The sequence below is a fragment of the Chiloscyllium plagiosum genome, chromosome 23 (genome assembly GCF_004010195.1).
Source record: "Chiloscyllium plagiosum isolate BGI_BamShark_2017 chromosome 23, ASM401019v2, whole genome shotgun sequence".
In the NCBI taxonomy this organism is placed as follows: Eukaryota; Metazoa; Chordata; class Chondrichthyes; order Orectolobiformes; family Hemiscylliidae; genus Chiloscyllium; species Chiloscyllium plagiosum.
The window spans coordinates 771,349-792,492 of record NC_057732.1 but is presented as its reverse complement, the minus strand read 5'-3'; the positions used below and the strand labels follow the sequence as shown (position 1 = coordinate 792,492).

The window sequence follows — 21,144 nt, the reverse complement described above, 5'->3', positions numbered from 1 at the left end:
AAACATAGTAACCACATGGGAAGTAAATCAAACAGAGCAGTAAACTTATGTAGCTGTCTGACCCACCAGTCATGACTTGGAGATGCTGGTGTTGGACTGGGGTGTACAAAGTTAAAAATCACACAACATCAGGTTATAGTCCAACAGGTTTAATTGGAAGCACCGAAAGCTAGTGTGCTTCCAATTAAACCTGTTGGACTATAACCTGGTGTTGTGTGATTTTTAACTTTGATCCACCAGTAACCTGCACAGCTAACTGCCTCTGCTGTTTGGTTTCAAGTATCTCTGGACATCGGAGTTTGTCTAAGAAAAATTAACAAACAGCAAAATTCACAGCTGACCTTAGAGAAACCTGTGTGGGGGAGCTCACAGCAGGGGAATAGCTAAGTGACTAGTTTTGAAGTGTAACCTTACTGGGTTTTTTTTTGAAAATCTACAAAAGTGAATAGAGTGCATTCTTTGTCAATTATATATTTTTATTGAGATGTCTCTTGATTAAACTCTAAAAATATTTTGAACAGGTACTAAGCTAGCCTTGAGCAAGTGTTTTTAGAGCAGTCAGACTTTGATTTTCTGGGTCTGTAGTTTATGAAGATGAAAAGATGGCATTTAGTGATATGCTCTTCTGGTTTGATGTGGGAGATTAGGCAAATTTCTATGTTACTGATGGTTATATCTGCAGGAAGTCTGTTTTGCTGTGAATCTTATCAGATCGGTTGGAGTGGCAGTTAGAGGCAATGAAGAATTCACAGGAGTTAGGTGTGTTGGATAGCAGTTTTAGGAAGGGAGAAAAACCACAGTCAGGTAGATGGGTGACCTCCAGGAAAGGTAGGAGAGGGAGGCAGTTAGTGCAGAAGTCTCCTGTGACAAATTTCTATGTTACTGATGGTTATATCTGCAGGAAGTCTGTTTTGCTGTGAATCTTATCAGATCGGTTGGAGTGGCAGTTAGAGGCAATGAAGAATTCACAGGAGTTAGGAGGTGTGTTGGATAGCAGTTTTAGGAAGGGAGAAAAACCACAGGTAGATGGGTGACCTCCAGGAAAGGTAGGAGAGGGAGGCAGTTAGTGCAGGAGTCTCCTGTGACAATCCTCATTTCAAACAAGTATGCTGTTTTGGAAAATGTCGGGGTTGATGGACTCTCAGGGGAATGTAGCACTTACAGACAGGTTTCTGGCATCAAGACTGACTTTAATGTAACAAAGACTATGCCAGGTTTCAAGCGATCGAATGTGATAGTGGATTCTCTTGTCAGCGACACAGATAGACATTTCTGTGGCCAACAGCAAGATATTAAAATATTGTTTTGCCTTCCTGGAGACAGGATTAAGTATATCTTGGACAGGGTGCAGAATACTCTCAAAGGGGAGAGGGTGCAGCAGGAGATTGTTGTATATGTTGGAACTAATGACATTGGAATAGAAAAGGATGAAATTCTGAGGGGAACATACAAGAAGTTAGACAGGAATTCAAAAAGGAGTCCTAGAGGGTAATAAAATCTAGATTACTCCCATGTCATGAGCTCGTGAGGGTAGGAATAGGAGGATAGAGCAGATGAATGCATGACTAAGGAGCTGGTGCAGGGGAGAAGGGTTCACATTTTTGGATCAGTGGAATTTCTTCTGAGGTAGAAGTGACGTATAAGAAGGACGGATTTAAATAAAATCATGAGGGGCATGGATACAGTGAATAGCCAAGTTTTCTTTTCCCCAAGGTAGGGGAATCCAAAACTATAGGGCATAGTTTGAAGGTGAGAGGGGAAAAATGTAAAAGGAACCTAAGAGACAACGTTTTCAAGCAGACGGTGGTGTGTATATGGAATGAGCTACTAGAAGAAGTGGTGGAGGCTGGTATAATTCCATTTAAAAGGCGTCTGGATGAGTTCAGAGGGATATGGGCCAATTACTGGCAAATGGGATTATATTTATTTAGGATACCCGGTCGGCAAGGACGAGTTGAACTGAAGGGTCTGTTTCTGTAAATCTCTATTACTCTATGACTCTAAGTCGGGTTTTAGGACTGGAAATGAATAATATGCACAAGATGGTGAGTATACATTGATGGATATATGTTGGTTTATTATCAGTCCATTCGAAAGTAATGTTTGTTAAAATGTATGTTGTGTTTCAGGAATGGGGGCAGCCAATCTCCAAACGATCTCACTTGGCCAGGGCCAAGGTCCAATTGCTGGAAAAATGATTGAAAAAGTAAGTTTTTGAATAATTATTTCCTGATAGCAGTTCATTTTCCCATTATGATTTATACTCCATTATATAACAGTCACTGAATCTAAGAAAGTAACAGCTAGTCAGAAATTCCCACATATCTGATGTTAATGTTTGTGGATGTTTCAAGTGCAGCTTTCTTCCTATTGTCTCACAAAAATGCCTAAAAGGAACAGTTCACCCAATTTAAATAAGAAACAGGAGACAGCTGGTTCTGTCGGTTCAGCGAATGTCAAATTACTTTGTAATAGCCTCCCAGGCTGGGAAATGACAGGGGCGACAAGTCACCCTGATGGGACTGGGCAGGGCTCAAACCAGAACCAGAATCGTGTGAGGTGGTGGTTTTGGAGATGGGGGGAGGGTACTCTAGAAAGTTCTGTATCAAATTCACTGCCTACTCTACTTTGGTAGGGGGGGGCGAGGTGCAATTGTCACTGTCAGTGAGGTAGCTTGTTCTCAGCAATTCAGGGGCCACTTGGGGACAGATTTGTGCAGCTACAAGAATTGCAGTGGTGGCACTTGCCATCTTCACGCCAGGTACCCGGAACCTGCTTTCTGGTGGTGGCTGGAGGCTGGCAAGACTTTCTTTAGGTCTGTCATCATGCTGGAGCCACGGGTATTAGAATGGGCATCTTCTTGAGAGCATCTCCCTCCACAGTGATGACCTACCAGCTGTTTTATTCGATGTCTTTTCTGTGTGCTGTCTTCTGTTGTTGTCTCCCTCTTCAGAGACCTTCGTGGTCTCTGACCTCCAGCAGCAGTGCTCACTTCTCCCAGTGTTGGTCCCCCACAACTCTAACATTCCCATTGGACCTCCAAGTTCACTCACTAAAATTCCAGAGATCATTTACAGGAAGATCACAGAAGTGGGTGCACCTTAGAAACCATCATGATCGACATCCAGAAATGATCCATCTCTGCTTTGAAAATAATGAGAATCCACTAGTGTGTGATCCTAGATGATACAACGGGCACAATTATATGGCACACCAACAACAGAGATGAAGAGATCGGCCCCTATGTTGCAATATTTCTTTTAAAATCATCACTGAGCTTTATGTTGATTTAGTTACAGCATTCAGTCTGTTTAAATGGACAGACTGAATACCTCAGTCACCTCTCCAGACACAACACAGAATCGGTCAAATTCACACACCAAAGCAATAAATAATTGTTGCCAAAAATAGTTGCAACATGACATCCCACCTCGTGTATAAAATTATCAAATTTTGGAGGTATTTCTACATGCCATTTGGCAAGAATGAGTACTGATCAATCTGGTGTTTCTGGAGGATTGTCTGTCTAGTTGAGTCTATATGGAGTTGGCAGCCTGATTCAGTCTGTGTACAGTTGACTGGGAGATTCAGTGTCCTTAAAGAGACTCAGCTGTGTGATTCAGTCTGTACGGAGCTGATTGTGTGATTTAGTACCTGGATAAAACTGACTGTATATAGAGCTGACTGTGTGATGCAATACCTATAGGATCATAGTGGAGAAGCAAGCCATTCAGCCCATCAAGTCCATACTGCCCCTCTGAAGAACATCACACCCAGACCGACCCCTCAACCCTATCCCAGTGAATCTGCATTTCCCATGGCTAATCCACCTAGCTTGCACATCCCTGGACACTATCTGCAATTTAGCATGGCCAATCCACCTAATTTGCATATTTTTGGGCATAGCAGGAAAATGGGGCACCCGGAGGAAACCCATGCAGACATGGGGAGAATATGCAAACTCCACACAGATAATCACCCAAGGATGGCATCAAACCCTGGCGCTGTGAGGCAGCAGGGCTAATCAGTGAGCCACTAGGCCACTTGCATAAGCTGACTGTGTGATTCAGTATAAAGTTGGTTCTGTGATTCATTGAGTCAGAGAGTCATAGAGTTGTACAGCATGGAAACAGAGCATAAATCATTCAAGTCCCATCTGTCAGTATTTGGCCCATATCCCTCTCAACCATTCCTGTTCATGTAACTGTCTATCTTTTAAATATTGTAATTGTACCAGCCTCCACCACATCCTTTGGCAGCTCATTCCATACTTACACCCCCTCTGCATGAAAACGTTGCCCCTCAGGTCCCTTTTATATTATTCCCCTCTCACCTTAAGACTTTGCCCTCTACTTTTAGACTCCCCTACCTTAGGGGAAAGAAGCTTGCTATACACTGTATCCATGCCCCTCATGATTTTATACAAACCTCTATAAGGTCACCCCTCAGCCTCAACACTCCAAGGAAAATAGCCCCAGCCTATTCAGTCTCTCTCTATAACTCAAACCCTCTAACCCTGACGACATCCTTGTAAATCTTTTCTGCACCCTTTCACGTTTCACAACATCTTTCCTATAGCAGGAATGCAGTATTCCAAAAGTGGCCTAACCGATATCCTGTACAGCCGCAACATGTCATCCCACCTCCTGTACACAATGCACTGACCAGTAAAGGTAAGCATACTGAACACCTTCACTATCCTGTCTACCTGTGACCATCTTCAAGGAACAATGAACCTGCACCCCAAGGTCCCTTTGTTCGGCAACACTCCTCAGGACCCTATAATTAAGTGTATAAGTCCTGCCCTGATTTTCCCTCCCAAAATGCAACACTTCACATTTATTGAAATTAAATTCCATCTTCCACTCCTCAGTCCATTCAAATAAGGCCCCATTGTACTGAGGTAACCTTCTTCACTGTATATTGTATCACCAATTTTGGTGTCGTCTGCAAATTTACTCACCATACCTCCTATATTCACATCAAAATCATTCATATAAATGACAAAAAGAGTCAGACTGTACAGAACTGGTTGTGTAATGGTTTGGTGTTTTCTAGGCGGCTGAGGAAGGTACGTGGCTTGTTCTACAGAATTGTCACCTGGCGAGTAGTTGGCTGCCAGAGCTGGAACGTATCTGTGAAGAGGTCATCACTGACAGTGACATAACCAAACCAGAATTTCGCCTATGGCTCACTAGCTATCCTTCTCAAAATTTCCCAGTCTCTTTATTACAAAATGGAATCAAAATGACAAATGAACCACCGAAGGGACTTCGAGCCAATCTGCTGAGGTCCTACCTGAATGATCCAATCTCAGATCCACATTTCTTCAATGGCTGCAATAAACCAGAGGTATGGCCCACTTCCAGTTCCTGCTTCCCATGAGTTCTGTTTGCCCATGTATCATTGGTGTGTCAAATCTAATTATACTCTTGCTGACACTGTTAATGTTTGAGTGATGTGTCTCAGGATGTTGGTCTTTGTAGAAGAGGTAAAGTATAAATGATGAAGATTCATCTGAGCATTTGATTCTTGGGTTTGGAAAAGAAAATTGATCTCAATGAGCATGTGAAGTAAGAGCTCTTAGATGTTACGCTAGTGAGCTGTAGTCTTCGATGTGCAGATGTAAATAAAGAGTGTTATAGTATATCACGAGGCAAAGGGTCTTACCCTAGCATGAGGAGCCAGCAACCTTTAAATGTACATGCACCTACACTCACAGCCGGAGATGTGAAGAGGTATCTAACCATGCCAGTAGCAGTAATAACCTGAAGCATAGATTAAAACACGGTGACAGCTCGGATAACCTCCAAAACCGGGATCTCAAGTCAGATCACAGTCCATGGGCAACAGCTGAGAAAACAGGAAGTCTTCAAAACAAAAGCATGAATGTGTAGTGACTGTAACAAGGTCAGCCAGGTCAACCCCCATAGAATGAGTTCCTGATTGGAGCTATTAATTTGGTCCAAGCAGGGAGTCCCAGCTGACAGATATAAACAGGAGTGCCAGAGGCTCTGTTCACTCGTTCAGCTGGCTCTGAGGGAGCTGGATCAGTGTTAAGGACTCTCCATGTGTAAATAAAGGGTGATGTGGTGACAGGATACCATCCTACATAGACATATAATAATTCTGTGGTGTTATTTCAGAAAGAACTTCAGAAGACCTCAAAGCCAAACAAAACATTGGGGAAACTCCGGAGAGTAAAAGCACAGAAATAGGACACTCAAAAGAAAGCAGGGAGTTCTCACTGATGTCAGTTTGGCACAGGATGGCACCTCCAGTAAAAAACGTTGCCAATATTATTACCATTTGAAAATGTGGAGGGTCCACAATGAGGCCAGAAGTGAGAGCTCTCTTACTGGCAGTCTCTGTGCAATAGAATTCTGAAAGGTTTACATATAAAGGAGCAGGGACACCCAGTCAGCAAGTTTATACGCTGTGGGTCGAGAGCTGATAATAGACCAAGCATGAAAGAAAGTGCTGCAGAATATGAGGCATTTTAAAGTATTCCCAGAATCCCAGAAGTCTGACAGTGCAGAAGGAGGCCATTTATCCCATTGTGTCAGTACCAGACCTTCAAGTGCCAATCTCTTGATTTTCCCCACGCGCTTGCGTGTAGGTGAATTGGCCATGCTAAATTGCCCGTAGTGTTAGGTAAAGGGGTAAATGTAGGGGTATGGGTGGGTTACGCTTCGGCGGGTCAGTGTGGACTTGTTGGGCCGAAGGGCCTGTTTCCACACTGTAAGTAATCTAATCTAATATGACGCATTTTTAAAGTATTCCCAGAATCCCAGAAGTGTGACAGTGCAGAAGGAGGCCATTTATCCCATTGTGTCGGTACCAGACCTTCAAGTGCCAATCTCTTGCTTTTCCCCACGCGCTTGCGTGTTATTTTTATTCAATTAACCATCTGAAGCCCTCTTGAATGTTTCAAATGAACCTGCCTCAACCACATTTCCAGGCAGCGCATGCCATACCCTAACACTCAATACGCGGGAAAAGGTTCATACTGTCGACCCTATCTAACCCCCTATCTGAAGCCCTCTTGAATGTTTCAAATGAACCTGCCTCAACCACATTTCCAGGCAGCGCATGCCATACCCTAACCACTTGCTGTGTGCACAAACGTTGTTTTCTATCACCCTTGCTTCCTTTGCAAATCACTTTACATCTATGGCTCTTGGTCCACTTATAAGCAGGAACAGTTTCTCCCCATCTACTCCCATTCTCAGAATTTTGCAAACACCTATCAGATCTCTTCTCAGCCTCCTTCTCTCCAAGGAGAAATGTCCCAACCTCTTCAGTCTATCCTCATAACTACACATTCCTGGAACCATTTTTGTAAATCGTTTCTGCACACTCACCAGAGCATTCGCATCTTTCCTATTATGTGACATCCACAACTGTACACAATACTCCAAATGAAGCCGAACAAGTGTTTTGTACAATGCACACTTTAGCCGTAAAAGAACTTTAGTCGTAGAAAGGGCAAGTTTCAATCAATCAAGTCGTGTTGCATAAAAATTCTAGTGAGACAGCATGGTCAAAGTAAGGTCAGATTGCCAGTGACTGAACTGACACAATAGTGCTCAATTGATTCTCAAACCAAACAGAGACTGTGTGAGACTCTCACACAGTTAAACACAGGAGCTTGAAAACACTTCCATCCTATTTCATCAGCTGTCAACAATTTGGCCAAATTAGCAAGAAGAAACTCCTTTAGTAAATGAGATGCAAACAGCTGTTTTGGACAGATACACTTCAACAAAAAGTCATGATTGCTGACTACATTCAGTGCAAGAGCTCAAAAATCAATATGGTGGCCAAGAATTTCTAAAGGAATAAGACATTTCATTTTATCATTTCACAAACTTATGATCAACAGTGCCATCAACAAATGCCATGATGTGGAGGAGCCGGGTGGACAAAGTTTTTTTAAAAAATCACAACAGCAGGCTATGGTCCTGGTTTTATTGTGGTAATCTGCAGGTGGTCAATGCAGGCAGTCACTCTGTAATATTTTGTAAATTCCACTTTGGAAATAGAACTAGTCTGACTCAAGATTGGGATATAGATAAACTCTAACCTCACACCTTTAATGCATTGTCTGAGCTGAAATGTCACTTTTTTTTATAAAACCATAAGTTATCTTGAGAATGTGACTTAAAAGAAGTTCTGGGATTTACATATTAATGAACTGAAACCTGCAACCCATTCTAAACGATAAAAGACTTTACGACAATCTAGGTTTGTTCAATATATCATTTCAGTTGCATGACACTGTAATTTTTTTTATAAATTCTGTGTCTTATGGTCCTACCTCACAACTACATGATGAAGGAGCAGCGCTCCAAAAGCTAGTGATTCCAAATAAACCTGTCAGACTATAACCTGGTGTTGTGTGATTTTTAACTTTATCAACAAATACCAACAATTAATGCTGTCAAAATGTCCAAAAGGGCCAGGGCATTTGACTGATTTCAAAAAGAATTGACTGTAATTAAAGATGGATTGAAGTGGCAAAAGAACTTGTTACAAACCCAGCAGGGTTAGTAACTAAAGCCCTGGAAAGGATCTTTGTGATACACAGGTTCTTGGAGGAACTAATATCTGACAACAGACCTCAATTCGTATAAAAGGAATTCCGAAAGTTCACTTCAGAGGCCTATATCAATCAGATGATAAAATCTCCACTTCATCCTCCATCACATGGAGAAGCAGAGAGGATGGTAAAGATTGCAAAGTCACTGATGCAAAAGAATGTAGCCAGAAAATCAGCACGACTCAGTTACAGAGCAGCACTATTGAATAATGAGTATTCATCAGCCAAGTTGTTAACGAGGAGGTTAAAAGTGGATCTACCAGTTTTAATGTTTAATTTCAAGAACAAAGAAAATTACAGCACAGGTCCTCCAAGCCTGCGCCGATCCAGATCCTCGATCTAAACCTGTCACCTATTTTCACAGGATCTGTATCCCTTTGCTCCCTCCCATTCATGTATCTGTCTATGGTTCCCACCCCTACCACCTCCACTGGCAACACATTCCAGGCAACCACCACCCTCTGTGCAAAGAACCTTTGCACACATATCTCCCTAAATCTTTCGCCTCTCACTTTGACCTCATGACCCCTAGTAATTGAGTCCTCCACTCTGGGAAAAGGTTTCTTGCTATCCACCCTGTCTACACCTCCCATGATTTTGTAGGCCTCAATCAGGTCCACCCTCAACCTTCTTCTTTGCAATGTAATTAATGGTAAACTACTCATCCTCTCCGCATAGCTGGTGCTCTCTATACCAGGCAACATCCTGGTGAACCTCCTCTGCACCCTCTCCAAAACATCCATATCTTTTTGGTAATGGGGCGACCAGAAATGTATGCAGTATTCCAAATGTGGCCGAACCAAAGTCTTAGACAACTGTAACATGTCCTGCCAACTCTTGTACTCCATATCCGTCCAATGAAGGAAAACATGCCGTAAGCCTTCTTGACCACTCCATCGACGTGTGTTGCCACCTTCAGGGAATAATGGACCTGAACACCCAGATCTCTCTGTACATCAATTTTCCCCAAGACCTTTCCATATACTGTATAGTTCGCTGTTGAACTGCATCTTCCAAAATGCATCACCTTGCATTTGCCCGGACTGAACTCTATCTGCCATTTCTCTGCCCAACTCTTTAAGCTGCTGTATTCTCTGACAGCCCCCTTCACTATCTGCGACTCCAAAAATCTTAGTGTAATCTGCAAACTGGCTAATGAGGCAACCTACATCTTCCTCCAAATCATTTATGTACATCACAAACAACAGTGGTCCCAGCATGGATCCCTGTGGGACACCACTGGTCACAGGTTTCCATTTTGAGAAGTTCCCTTCCTCTGTCTCCTGTTGCTCAACCAGTTCTCTATCCATCTAGCTAGAAAACCCTGAAGCCCATGCGACTTCACTTTCTTCATCAGCCTGGAGAACCTTATTTTCCCCCATCAATCAACTTTGTCACCACTTCAAAGAATTCTATTAGGTTTGTAAGCCATGACCTTCCCTCCTGATGAAGGGCTTTTGCCCGAAACGTCGATTTTGCCTGTCCTCGGATGCTGCCTGAATTGCTGTGCTCTTCCAGCACCACTGATCCAGAATCTGGTTTCCAGCATCTGCAGTCATTGTTTTTACCTTCCCTGCACAAAACCATGCTGCCTATCACTGATAAGCCCATTTTCTTCCAAATGGGTACATATCCGATTCCTTAGTATCTTCTCCAGTAGCTTCCCTACCACTGACGTCAGACTCACCGGTCTGTAATTACCTGGATTATCCCTGCTACCCTTCTTAAACAAGGGGACAACATTAGCAATTATTCAGTCTGCTGGGACCTCCATCCATGTTCAAGGATGCTGCAAAGATATCTGTTAAAGCCCCAACTATTTTGTCTCTTGCTTCCCTCAGTAATCTGGGATAGATCCCATCCGGTCCTGGAGACTTGTCCACCTTAATGCCTTTTAGAATAGACAACGCTTCCTCCTTCCTTATGCCGACTTGACCTAGAGTAATCAAAGATCTATTCCCTAACCTCAACAAAGCACCCGTTAAGAATCTCACCCATTTTTTCTGACTCCACCCATAACTTTCCTCCTTTATTCTTGAGTGGGCCAACCCTTTTCCTAATTACCCTCTTGTTCCTTATATATGAATAAAAGGCTTTGGGGTTTTCCTTAACCCTGCTCACTAAAGATATTTCATGACCACTTTTCGCTCTCTTAATTCCTCATCCTAATTCAAGCCAAATATAATCTTCCATGAAAATTAGATGCTAGAAAAAATGGAGAAAACCCACAACAGAGGCAATACAATGCGACACAAAGTGAAAGCATTGTTGTATTTAAAACCAGAGCAGAAAAGCTGGTTGAGGGACAGAAAATCAGAAGCAGCAGTCATCAGAGTGACAGATCAGCCATAAGCTCATATAATCAGACACTTGAAAGTGTCATTCAGGAAGAGCAGGAGAGCAATGATCTAACTTGAGCTAAAAAGTGAGACTGAGTATGATTATCACAAGATGTGGGACAGAGGTGGGTCACACCAAATTGAAAATGTACAGAGCGTTACAATAATTCCACATATGGTACAACATGATTATGTTGAAGTCAAGCAAGCCAGATTGGGGTGCCAGTCAGAGTTCCAGATCATCTTGATCTTGAGATTCAGATTTTGAGAGGGGTAGGGGAGAATGGAAGATGGTGACAATAATTACAACATGGGCGGCACGGTGGCTCAGTGGTTAGCACAGGTGTCTCTCAGCACCAGGGACCAGGGTCCGATTCCAGTCTCGAGTGACTGTCTGTGTGGCATTTGCACATTTTCCCCGTGTCTGTGTGGGTTTCCTCCCTGTACTCTGGTTTCCTCCTACAATCACAAAGATGTGCAGGTTAGGTGAATTGGCCATGCTACATTGCCCATAGTGTTCAGGGATGTGTAGGTCAGATGCATTAGTTTAGGGTAAATGTAGAGTAATAGGGTAGGAGAGTGGGTCAGGGAGGATTACTCTTCATAGGGTCAGTGTGGACCTGTTGGGCTGAACGCCCTGTTTCCACACGGTAGGGATTCTATGATTACAATGACTATGTCAATAAGCCAAAGTAATAATAAAAACGTAATCATGTAAAATAAGTAAGAGAAAAACCTGGGGAAGATGCAAGATAATGGAATAGGCAAAAGACAATGTTGCTTTGATATCAGTTGCATAGGATGGAAGAAGTCATCAGACTAGAAGCATGTAAAGAGAGAGGTCTTAAACACTACAGTACAGAAGTGTGTTTAGTAACCTGCAATGTACAGGTGTAAATAAAACAACGGTATGTCAGGAGTGAAAAAATGTTCCTCAAGGATAAAGTGTATGCATATATACTGACGGCCCACAGATATTAAGCAGAGGTATCTAACTTTTCTTGTAGTAGTATTATCCTACAAAACAATCGCAACAGGAGCTCAGTTTTCCTTCTGTAGGTTCACTCTGGATCAGTCCATGATCCCAAACTCTCCCCTTTTTCACTTGACTCTGAAGCAGTGTTTGATGTCATCATTTCCATTTAAAGAATTTGGGATTAGTTTTTTTATATAAGAAACTGGAGTTTATGTTTTACAGTTATTGTCATTAACAGGTATGGGAGAAGCTTCTCTTCGCTTTGTGTTTCTTCCACGCTCTCATTCAAGAACGCAGGATGTTTGGTTCACTCGGCTGGAATGTCCCTTATGAATTCAATGAATCTGATCTCAGGATCAGTGCAAAGCAGGTTCAGGTATGTCACAATGAGAGACTGTGTTGAAAGAATGCTCAAATGATAATGAATTACAATAATTAAATTGCTGTGCTATTGTTAAATCTGGATTCCCTTGTTAACAGTTTCAATGTGGCCCTGTTGGTGATATTCTCCCATTTGAGTTAGAAGAAGGACTTGCATTTATATAGCACCTTTCACAACTTTAGTTTGTACAAATGTCTTTCAGTTCAAAGATGTGCGGGTTAGGTGAATTGGCCATACTAAATTGCCCATAGTGTTCAGGGATGTGTCTGTTAGGTGTATTAGTTTGGGAAAATGTAGAGTAATAGGGCGGGGAATGGGTCTGGGTGGGATACTCTTCGGAGGATCAGTGTAGACTTGTTGGGCAAACTGGCCTGTTTCCACACTGTAGGGATTCTCTGATTCATTGACAGTTCATACACCATACCTGGTATTACCTAGTTTGAAATAGGTCAGTTTCATAATTTAGTTAACATGTTTTGATGAGTTTTATAAGATTGGTTTTGGAATGAACCAGTTTTCTTATGAGAAAAAGCTGGACAGGCTGTGCTTGTTTCCACTGGAGTTCAGGAAAGTGAGGGATAATCTGATTGAAGTGAGTACAAATTCTGACTGGTCTGGACAAGGTTGATCTGGAAAGAAATGTTTCCTTTTGCATTTTGGTAAGGCAAATCAAGGCAGGACTTATACACATAATGGTAAGGACCTGGGGAGTGTTGCTGAACAAAGTGACCTTGGAGTGCAGGATCATTATTCCTCGACCGTAGAGTTGCAGATAGACAGGATAGTGAAGAAGGTGTTTGGTATTCTTGCCTTTATTGGCCAGTGCATTGAGTATAAGAGATGGGAGGTCATGTTGAGGCTGTACAAGACATGGATTAGGCCACTGTTGGAATACTGCATTCAATTCTCCCTGCTATAGAAAGGATGTTGTGAAACCTGAAAGGGTTCAGAAAAGATTTACAAGGATGTTGCCAGACTTGGAAGGTTTGAGCTTTAAGGAGAGGCTGAATAGGCTGGGTCTAATTTCCTTGAAGGGTTGGAAGCTAAGGGGCGACTTTGTAGAGGTCTATAAAATCAGGAGGAGCGTAAATAGGGTAAGTAGCTATTATTTACCCTACCCAGGGGTAGCAGAGTCCAAAACTAGAGGGCGTAGGTTTAAGGTGAAAAGGTTTTTTCTTCAGTCAAGGGGCAACTTTTTCATGCAAAGAGTGGTGCGTGTATGGAATGTGCTGTCAAAGGAAGTGGTGGAGGCTGGTACAAATACAACATTTGAAAGACATTTAATGGGTGTACAAATAGGAAGAGTTTAGAGGGATATGGGCCAAATACTGGCAAATGAAACGAGATTAATTTAGGATATCTGGTCAGCATGAATGAGGTCTGTTTCCACGCTGTAAAGTTCGATGATTCTATAACTGATTCCAGCGGTAGGGGGTAGTATATAAAATTCAGGGTCGCCCTTTTCGAACAGCAATGAGGGGAAATGTGAGGGCTGTGAAACTTTGGAACTCTGCCTCAGAGGGCAGTGAGGGTTTTTGAATATTGAATATTTGATTTAATATTCATTGAATATTTTGCATAAATAGACAGGGAAATGAAACATTTTCTGGGTAGATGGGAATGTTGAATTTGCAACATCAGTCCTTATTGACCTTTTTCAGTAGTGGGACAGACACTAAGGACTGAACATAATATTCCCCCTTCTATTTCATATGTTTGTATATTTGTCAGTTACTATCCAGTTATTTATTACTACATATTCTGTTATAAAGCATTGGAATATTGAATGAGTTGATGGAAAGGCTTTTCCCCCATTTTCTCTGAAACTTTTGGTCAAGGTTCTGGTATCCCCACCCTCCACTGGAACATACTGTCAATTGGCAGTGTGCAATGCACTGTAACAAGATGGCCCTCCCTAGCTCCCAAGCTGCTCCTCCCCCTCAGCCGGCGTGAGGTCTCCAGCCTTCATCCCTGGCAACAACTAAGAGCACCCTCAGCTAGGTCCTTACTGATGGCTCTTCATATTCCACATTCAACTCATCATGTCCATGCTGGCCCTCCTAGGCAACAGCTCCAATACAGTACAACTCGTGTTCCTTTCGCACATCCCCTTACATTCGTCGTCCTCCAATATTTTGAATATTTAGAAAATGCAGAAAAATTATGGCACGGAAGGATGCCACTCTGCCCATTGTGACTGCACTGGCCAAGAACTATCTGTCCAGGCCTAATCCCATTTCCCAGCACTTGCTTTCCCTTGAGGTGCATCTCCAGGCACCTTCTAAATGAGTCGAGGGTTTCTGCCACTACTACAAGCAGTCTGCACCAGACCCTGACAACCATCTGGGTGAAAATATTTGTCATCTTCCCTCTAACCGTTTTATAAATCTACATCCTCAAGTCACTTTACCTCTCGCCCAAAGGAAATCGCTCCTTCCCAAATAGCCAATCCAGAGCCCTCACAGCCCCATACATCTCAATCAGATCTCCTCTCAGTCTTCTGTCTTTCAGGGAGAACTACACCTGCCCTATCCAATCTTTCCTAATCACAATAGTTTTCCAGTCCTGGCACCATCTGGCTAAATCTCCTCTGTGTTCTCTCCAGTGCAATTACATTGTCTCTGTAATGAAGTGACCAGAAATGTACACAGTACTCAAGTTATTGTCTAAATAGCATTTTTTAAAGCTCCAGCATAACTCTTTTATATCCTATGCTTCAGTGAATACAGGAAAGGATTTCATACACTTTCTTAACCACCATATCAACCTGTCCAGTTGCTTCAGGAACCTATGGACTTTCATCCCAATGTTTCTCACTTCCTCGATACCTCTCAGCATTTGCACATTTATTGAATATAGTTTTACCTATCTAACTCCCTAAATTCATCACCACTTCTCCAGCTGAACTCCATTTGTCACTATTCTGCCCACCTTCCTGCAGCCTCAAGCAATCCTCCTATCATGTTTGCCCTCTACATTATATATACTATGAAGGAGGGGATCAGGAGTTGAAGTCTATGGAACCCCACTGAAACAATCTTTCAGCCACAATAAGGGAAATTTATTGTGGGTAGCATGGTGGCTCAGTGGTTAGCACTGCTGCCTCACAGCACCAGACACCCAGGTTTGGTTCCACCCTTGGTGACAGACTGTATGGAGTTTGCACATTCTCCCTGTGTTTGCATCGGTTTCCTCTGGGTGCTCTGGTTTCTTCCCACAGTTCAAAGATGTGTAAGTTAGGTGGATTGGCTATGCTAAATTGCAAATAGTGTCCAGTGATGTGCAGATTAGGTGAATTGCCATGGGAAATGTGGGATTACAGGGATAGGGTGAGACGACGCTCTTTGGGATGGCCTGGTTCCACACTTTAGGGATTGTAGAATTCTTATATTAATAAGAGAACATTTATTTTTTAAATCTGTGGGACATGTGGGACCTTGTCAAAAGCCGTACTAAAATCCATGTCTTGCACATTCTGTAATTTTGATGACCAGCTTAAACACAATGGGTTAAAGGGCACCTTTCCATGCTGTACAAACACTGTGACTCTTTAGCTGCATTACTCTCATCATTCCATCTTCTTACGCCATCAATAAATTCAGTCAGGTTAGTCAGACACTGTCTTGATGTAACAATTTCATGTGGCTGTCCTTGATTACGTTGAGCCAAAATAATAGTTTATTCTGTCTCTCAGAAATGAATCCAATAATTCTTCCATTGTTGAGGTTTGATTGACTGTGATTATTCAGTCTAATCCTTGCTGTATTTTTAAACAAAGTAAAAACATCAGTTGTTCTCCAATCCTCTGGGACCAAACCTGCATCCATTTGAGGATTGTTAAATGATGATCAGAGGCTCTGCTATTTCCACCATGGCTTATTTTAATGGCCTGGAATACATTTCATCTGCTCCTGGTAGAGGGGCCTCTACAGTACCTTTACCTTTTACTCTTTCCTGGATCTTATTTTTCCCTAAGATATTCCCTGACATTTAATGCATTGATATTTGGATTCTTGGATTCTTGATTTTGCTTGACAGTATTGTTTCATGCTCTCCCTTTTGCTTTCCTAATTTCCTTTTTTTATTTCACCCCTGTATGTTCTATGTTCCTTTCAGCTTTCTGCAATACTCATTTCTTGGTGTCTGACATAAGCTTTCCTTTTCTGTTTTATCTTACCTTGCAGATACTTGACATCCAGGGCACTGTAGATTTGATCATTTCAGTCTTTCGCTTTGTGGGAATTCCTAAATTTCCCTTTGAATGCCACCTACTACTTGATTACCTTCAGTACCTGTTTCCAGTTCACTTTTGCTAAAACACACCTTACCTCAATTTAGAAATTTCAATCCTGCCCCATCTTTCATCTTTTCCATAATTATCATAAAGCTGAATTATAATCATTACTACCAGAAATGCTCCCCTGCTGTTACTGCTATCAGCTGTCCAGATTCATTTCCTAAAACTAAGTAAGGTGTGGTGAGTTGAGGTGACAGTGACTGTTCTTGACATCAAAGCTGCATTTGACCAATCATGACTTCAATGAACCTGAGCAAAACTGAAGTCATAGAGTCCTACAGCACGGAGACCTAAATGCCCTTCTATACTAACCCCATTTCCCTGCCATTGACCCACATCCTTCTATAACTTTCCTGTCTATGTATTTGTCCAAATGTCTTTTAAATGTTGTTAAAGTACCCATCTCAACCACTTCTACTGACAGCTAATTCATATGCATGTGTAAAAAAAGTTGCCCCTCAGGTTCCCTTTTATTCTTTCCCCTCTAACCTTAAACTGATGCCCTCTAGTCCATGATTTCTCCAATTCTGGGAAAAAGAGTGCGTACATTGACCCTATTCCTGCCTCTCATGACCTTATACACCTCCATAAGGTGCCCCCTTCAGTCTCTTATGCTCTAAAGAAAAGTTGTCCTAGCTTGTCCAACCTCTCCCTATAACTCCCTATAACTGTTGAGTCCTGGCAACATCCTTGTAAATTTCTCCTACACTCTTTGCAGTTTAATAACATTCTTCCTATAGCAAGGTGACCAAACCTGAACACAATTCTCCAAGTGCAGCCTCACCTACATCCTGTACAATTGCAATATACCTTCCCAATTTCTTTACTCAATGCCCTGGCTAATGAAGGCAAATCTGTCAAAAGCCTTCTTCACTGCCCTGTCTACCTGTGACTCCACTCTCAGAGAACCGTGCACCTGAACTCCAAGGTCCCTCTGTTCCACTACATGTCTTAAGGCCCTACCATTCAACATTAAACTGCTACCTTTATTTGACTTTCCAAAATGCAAAGATCAATGGGAATCTGGGAGGAAACTTCCCACTGGTTGGAGTCATACCTGGCAAAAAGATGGTTGTCGTTATCAGAGGTCAGTTCGAGGAAATATATCATCTTTCCTTCAATGTCGCTGGTTCAAAATCCTGGAACTCCCTCCCTAATGACATTGTGAGTCTACAATGTACCTACAGCAAATGAACTCCAGCGGTTCAAGGAGGCAGTTCACGACCACCTTCTCAAGGGAACTAAGGATGGATAATAAATGCTAGCCCAGCAGTGACTCCCATATCCCATGAACGAATAAAAAAAAGTTCCAAACTATGTATTGTATTGTTGGATTAGTCAAAATATTTCTTCTAAACGATCTCAAGAATTCTGTTCCCTCCATTCATTCTAAACTAAACCCTAAAACTATCTTAATTGATATTGGGATAGTTAAAATCCCCCATTATTACTGCCTTGCAGTGCTCAGAGATTTGCTACATTTTCTTTTCGATCTCCCTCTGACTGTTTAGGGTTTCTGGGTCGCTTGCAGTGGTGTAACTGCCTCCATTTTCCTTCCTACCTCCTTCGCTCAATTGATATGTCCTCATATGATGATCCTTTTACATACCATCTTCCTCATAGCTGTCATTTTTCTTCCACCAAAGTTGCCAGCACCCTCCTATTTTTAATGCCCCCTTGATTTTATGTAAAATTCCTGTAACTAGGAATGTGGAGTTGCCATTCCTGTCCCTTTTTAAGCTATGTTTCTGTAATAGCAAACATTTTTATGAGATTATTAGTGTCTCAGTGTTGATGAGCTCAAGTTGGTTGGATGGCTGGTTTGTGATAACGAGTGGGTTCAATTATCATACCAGCTGTGGTTACCATAACGGATTCTCCTTCTCAACTTCTCCCTTGCCTGAAGTGTGGTGACTGTCAGTTCAAACCACCAACAAGTTGTTTCTTTTGAATGAAAGAGTAGCCTCGTAGTCCGAGAAGACCTTCATTAATGTCTACTGCATAAAATAGGATATTCCTGTACTTTTCAAATATAGGCACAGTTGTAAAGTAGCAAATGTGGCAGCTAATGTTCAACAGCAAGCTCCCACAAACAGTTTTGAGATAAATAGCTAGATAATGTTTCAGCCAATTTCAATGCTTCAGGGAGAATTCTTCTGCTCTTCAAAGTAGTGCCATGGGATCTTTAATGCTTAGTTTCTGTGCTCAAAACCCTGGAGTGAGACTTGATGAGAATACTGTCCTACAGCCAAGCCCACAAACGTAGCTGACATAATTCAGGCTACACTCTGGCCCAGTACTAATGAAATATTAATTTGCCTGTAAAACACTCTGGGATGTCCTGAGCACATGACTGATGTCATGTGACTGATATCATGTAAATGCATCTTTTTCTTTGACCTGAGAAAAATGATTTACTTTCAGATGCAGATTGCAGAGTGGATAAAGTGTCTGATCAATTGCAATATCTCCACAGATATTCCTGAATGAATACAATCAGGTTCCTTTCGAAGCTCTGATCTACCTGACTGGAGAGTGTAACTATGGTGGCCGTGTGACAGATGATTATGATCGACGGCTCCTCATCAGCCTGCTGGAGAATTTCTACTGTCAAAGTGTCATCAGTGATGACTGCTACAAATTCTCTGCCAGTGGTATCTACTTTGTCCCCAGGAGAAACAGCTATGAGAGTTATTTGGAATACATAAAGCAATTACCCCTCAATGCAGATCCAGAGGTATAATAAGGTGTTTTGAGACTGAAGTGGGTGAAGTGTTAGGACTGAGGGTGAATTGTTATGGGCCAGGCCAGACACCCTCAACACATTCTCAGAAAGTAGCCCAGACCCTAACTTTTCCAGTTGTTTTAAGCAGGTGTAGCGCGGATGTTCCAGGAGTGATGCAGCTGGTCAAACCACTGCATTTTAAACAAAACAAAATTCACTTATCGAGTGAATTATCGAGTGATTATCGAGTGAAACACAAACAAAAGAGAACATAATAATGAATAACTTGACCTCTCCGAAACCCCAACAGATCAACCCAAATTAATGATACTGTTCCAAATACCTGCAACAATCCCCATAAACACCCCTTGGCAAAAAAGGTAAAATCAAACTCAGGGTCTTACAGGAGAGAGAGAGAGAGAGAGAGATGACAGAGGGACTCAGCATGGAACACCTTCTTCCATGTCACTGTTTCTTGGACCAGCAGCCTCAAACTGAACTGACTGGTTTCAGTGAACAGCCAGACTGCTAAAACCAACCCAAACCAAACCAAACCAGAGAAAAGCTGAGTTGGGAGAACAGGCCACTCCCCTTCCATTGTACAAGTTTTGGTTTTAAAACTTGAAAGCATTCTCAAGCAGATCAACCCCAGACATTTCGGAGTCTGTGTCTTTAATGATGTCCTGAAAAAAAACTAAAGAAGCAGCATCGTCACAGACTGCAATTGGCCAGTCCACTTGTAAACCTTCATATCTTCAAATAATTTCACAGACCAATCACAGGTCTCAATCAGTTTGGAGAAGTTATTGTATTTAATATCATTCACTTATGTGCATGCTTATTCCCATTTGTCATCTGGAAAGGATGACCTACCAGTTATGGAGGATGACTGCAACAGTTTCTCCTGTAGAGTACTTCTGTTCTTCCTGACCCATAAGCAGTACTGGAAAGGCACTTTGCCACTCGTCTGCACCCTCTTAGAAATCTTGATCATTAAATTGTGGAGCCCAAGTTAACAACAGTGAATGAGATGGACCCTTTCAGATTTATTCAGTGCCTGCCTTGGTCGAGACTAAAAGTATCCTTTGATGTGTCTGTTTAGTTTCTCCCACTCATTTCTTGTTCAGGCCTTTGGGTTGCACGAAAATGCAAATATCACGAAAGAACAGAAGGAGACGCAGAGGCTTTTCGATGGGATCCTGAGCACACTGCCTCGTGAGGTGAGCCCTGTCTTATTTGAATGCAGGTGGTTTTGATCTGTGTGAGTACAGTCGCGTGAGTGACAGCTCCACCAAGCAGCAGCTTGTATGTTACTCATGGTTTTGTTATTCTGACTGATGGTGTGAGACTGTCACCCTGTGGGTACACAATACTCTTGAAGAAAATCTGCCCGAAATTGAGGCAAAAATGCTCAGCTTTATTCTTTGAATGGCAATCTATCCGATATAACAATGATTATAATCAGAACCATCCATTGTTATCTGACGTAACAATGGTTATAGCAGGTGACAATAGATGGTTCAGATTAAACAATGTGAGTCAATCTGAGAGGTCACAGAGCATCGTAAAATCTCAAGTAGCTACATGAGCTGCTCAATTGAATTATAACCTCCATTATTACCTCTGAGGAATTTGTACACAATATTTATATTCTGAATTAGAGTAACAATGTTAGCAGTCCAGGACACACAATTCAGGTCTTAGAACATAGAACAGTACAGCACAGAACAGGCCCTTCAGCCCACGATGTTGTGCCGATCACTGATCCTCATGTATGCACCCTCAAATTTCTGTGGCCATATGCATGTCCAGGAGTCTCTTAA

General features: G+C 42.1%; 1 protein-coding gene across 1 annotated transcript in view; it reads left to right on the top strand.

Annotated features, from left to right (window-relative positions):
• Positions 1–21,144, top strand: part of LOC122561437 (dynein axonemal heavy chain 3-like) — a 466,282-nt gene that overhangs the window by 421,895 nt on the left and 23,243 nt on the right. Inside the window, exons 62-66 of the mRNA XM_043713180.1 lie at positions 2,130–2,206; positions 5,059–5,352; positions 12,156–12,293; positions 19,073–19,333; positions 20,449–20,541. Coding sequence (XP_043569115.1) covers positions 2,130–2,206; positions 5,059–5,352; positions 12,156–12,293; positions 19,073–19,333; positions 20,449–20,541 — 863 coding nt within the window. The remainder of the gene's footprint in view (positions 1–2,129; positions 2,207–5,058; positions 5,353–12,155; positions 12,294–19,072; positions 19,334–20,448; positions 20,542–21,144) is intronic.